Source organism: Aspergillus thermomutatus, assembly GCF_002237265.1.
Source record: "Aspergillus thermomutatus strain HMR AF 39 chromosome Unknown NODE_208, whole genome shotgun sequence".
NCBI classification, from domain to species: Eukaryota; Fungi; Ascomycota; class Eurotiomycetes; order Eurotiales; family Aspergillaceae; genus Aspergillus; species Aspergillus thermomutatus.
Window position 1 is genome coordinate 50,807 of NW_020798257.1, and position 2,660 is coordinate 53,466.

The following is a 2,660-nucleotide window of genomic DNA, read 5'->3' on the forward strand; positions in this document are numbered from 1 at the left end:
ATGTCACTCCTCAACCTCCCCCTGGAATTGCTGTACGAGATAGCTTCTTACCTTGAGAGTGACCGTGACCTGAATGCTCTCGTCCGTACCTGTTCTCCTCTCTACACGGTCTTCAACTTCGAACTCTACCGACGCGACACTAATCGAGACCAAGACCGAGCTTTGTTCTGGGCCATCCAGCATGATCGACCCAAAACACTATGGAAATCCCTCGAGGCCGGAGAATTGGCACTATGGCCAACACTGCTTTCCCTGGCCGCTGAGCACGACTCGGTGACTGTGATGAAGGCTCTTGTGCAGGACGGTCTTGATATCAAGGCTGTGGAAGAGTTGGAAGGCGTTTCACTCTTGTGTCTCGCTGTGGTCAATCGCTCACCCAAGGTTCTGCGGTATCTCCTGACGAGAAAGGACGTGGATCCGAACTGGAAAGACGTTGAAGGACAAACGCCCCTTGCATATGCTGCCTCTAAGTGCTTCAACGACCTTGTGAAGATTCTGCTGAAGTCTCCCCGTGTGGATGTGAATAGCACAGATAACGGGGGCTGCACGCCACTGCATCTGGCAGCGGGAAAAGCCCATGTGTATGTGGTCCGAACACTCCTCTCGGACCCTTGGGTCGATGTTGGTGCGAGGGATAATGTTCATCACAAAACGGCTCTCTTGGCTGCAGTGGAGGCTCTTGGCCGTGAGATACGCGGACGGTCCGAGAAGAAGGTCAGACTGAAGCATCTGCGGACAATCGAAGCACTTCTTGACCACCCTGCGACCTCCGTGAACTATGCTACGGACCATGATCTCATCTCGCTGTATCTGTCCAGTGCTACGTGCGGATACGAAGGAATCTTCAAATTACTATGGTCAAAAGGGGTGGGCCCGCTGCCGTACAAACTTGATCGCCCTGGGATCTTATTCGAAGTTGCAGAACACGGCCAAGCAGGGATCATGAAGATGTTGTTAGCGGATGGTCTTGAGCCTGATGCTCGGGAATTTACGGGCCGAACAAGCCTCTCAATTGCCGCAGAACACAAGCAGATCGACGTCATCCGAGTACTTCTGTCGACGGGCAAGGTCGACATAAATTCCAAGGATCTCGAAGGGCTAACGCCGCTGTGGTGGGCTATGACACATGGGTGGAAAAAGACCGGGACGGACGAGACTGTGAAGTTGCTAATCGCCCATGAGGCTACAATTCCGACCATCGAGGAGAAACCGCTGCTGCTAAAGTCACTGCTCAAAGCTCTTGAGAATGGCGACTGTTTCCTATCGGAATTGCTTATGGACCAACTGGACCAAATCAAGCCCATGACCAGCAACACAAGACAACGGCTGTTGTCTGCCGTCGCTAAATCGAGGAATGTTTCCCTCGCGGAGACTCTCCTCGAAAAAGCAGGGATTGATCCTAACGCTAGGAATTCGAAGGATCGGACAGTACTGGACCGGGCAGTCAGGGATGGTGACATGGCCCTTCTTAATCTACTCTTAGCCCTGGATGGGATCGATCTGAACTCCAGGGCTGGGAACGGCGACACTGCGCTAGCGATTGCGATGAATGAGCTCAGCGCGTATTTCTCAGACTTTCCTCCGACTGGGGGCAGACAGTTCTATGAACGTTGCATGGCGAAATTGCTTCAGCATAAAGACGTTACCACGGCATCGCTGGACTCTGATCGGCTCATCGAGTTTATTATTGCTTATCTCTCCGATGGAGATCAAAAATTGATCAAGCTTCTCATCGCCAAGGATGACCGTCTCGTCGCGGATGCCATAGTTCACGAAGATGGCGCGGAAACACTGCTCGAGTGGGCTCAGCAGAACAGGCACAGGGCCATTGTTCGAATGCTGATTCAAAAGAAAAGGTGTATGCGAAGGACGAACTGAGCTGGCCAGCAGTGATTGCTCAGACACTTGTCTTAATGCTCTGTGTCGCCAGTGGCCTTCACTTGCTTCGATGGATCCTACTGGCCTACATTTCTAACGCGGAGAGATGTTATCGAGGTGTTTAGGGCTCGCAGGTGATGGTGCGATCTCGGAGGATGTGCGCCGTTTTTGTTCCTGGAACATCATTGATTGACCTGTAACTGGGAGCTCGGCTTCGAATTGGTGTTATTCTGGATGTTCATCATGCAACTCCTTTGTACATACATCCATTTTAGCTGTTATCTCTTCAATATCAGAAATGCATCACGATCAAGCTCATAACTCTCTCTTCCGACTCCCTATAAGCGGGGTATACAATAAGGTTCTCAGTGCCCGAAGGTAGCCGAGACATAAGTATATCTATCTATCCTTTGCTCCGTGTTCGGCAACATTTCTTCCTCATCCAGAGTAATTTCAGAAGATGTTCGACATGATTGCAACAGCAGCCCTCCACGCAGACAACGGAGTCACAGCAGAGCCCGACATCGCCCCTCCCATTTCCCTGAGCACCACATTCCGCTACCCGGAGAACCTCGACGAGGAATGCACCGATGAGTATCCGTACGATAACTATAACCCCCCCCCCCCCCCTCCCCAGCCCCACCCACCCACCACCGCGCCTCCAACTACACCCCCCCCCCCCCCCCCCCCCCCCCCCCCCCCCCCCCCCCCCCCCCCCCCCCCCCCCCCCGCCCCCCCCCCCCCCCCCCCCCCCCCCCCCCCCCCCCCCCCCCCCCCCCCCC

At 54.1% G+C, this 2,660-nt stretch overlaps 1 protein-coding gene across 1 annotated transcript; it reads left to right on the plus strand.

Annotated features, from left to right (window-relative positions):
* Positions 1–1,878, plus strand: CDV56_105812 (ankyrin repeat domain-containing protein; the record flags this gene model as incomplete). Its single annotated transcript, XM_026759431.1, has 1 exon — positions 1–1,878. One exon carries the CDS (start codon positions 1–3, stop codon positions 1,876–1,878), a length of 1,878 nt encoding a protein of 625 aa, XP_026611756.1.
* Positions 1,879–2,660: the final 782 nt, after the last annotated feature.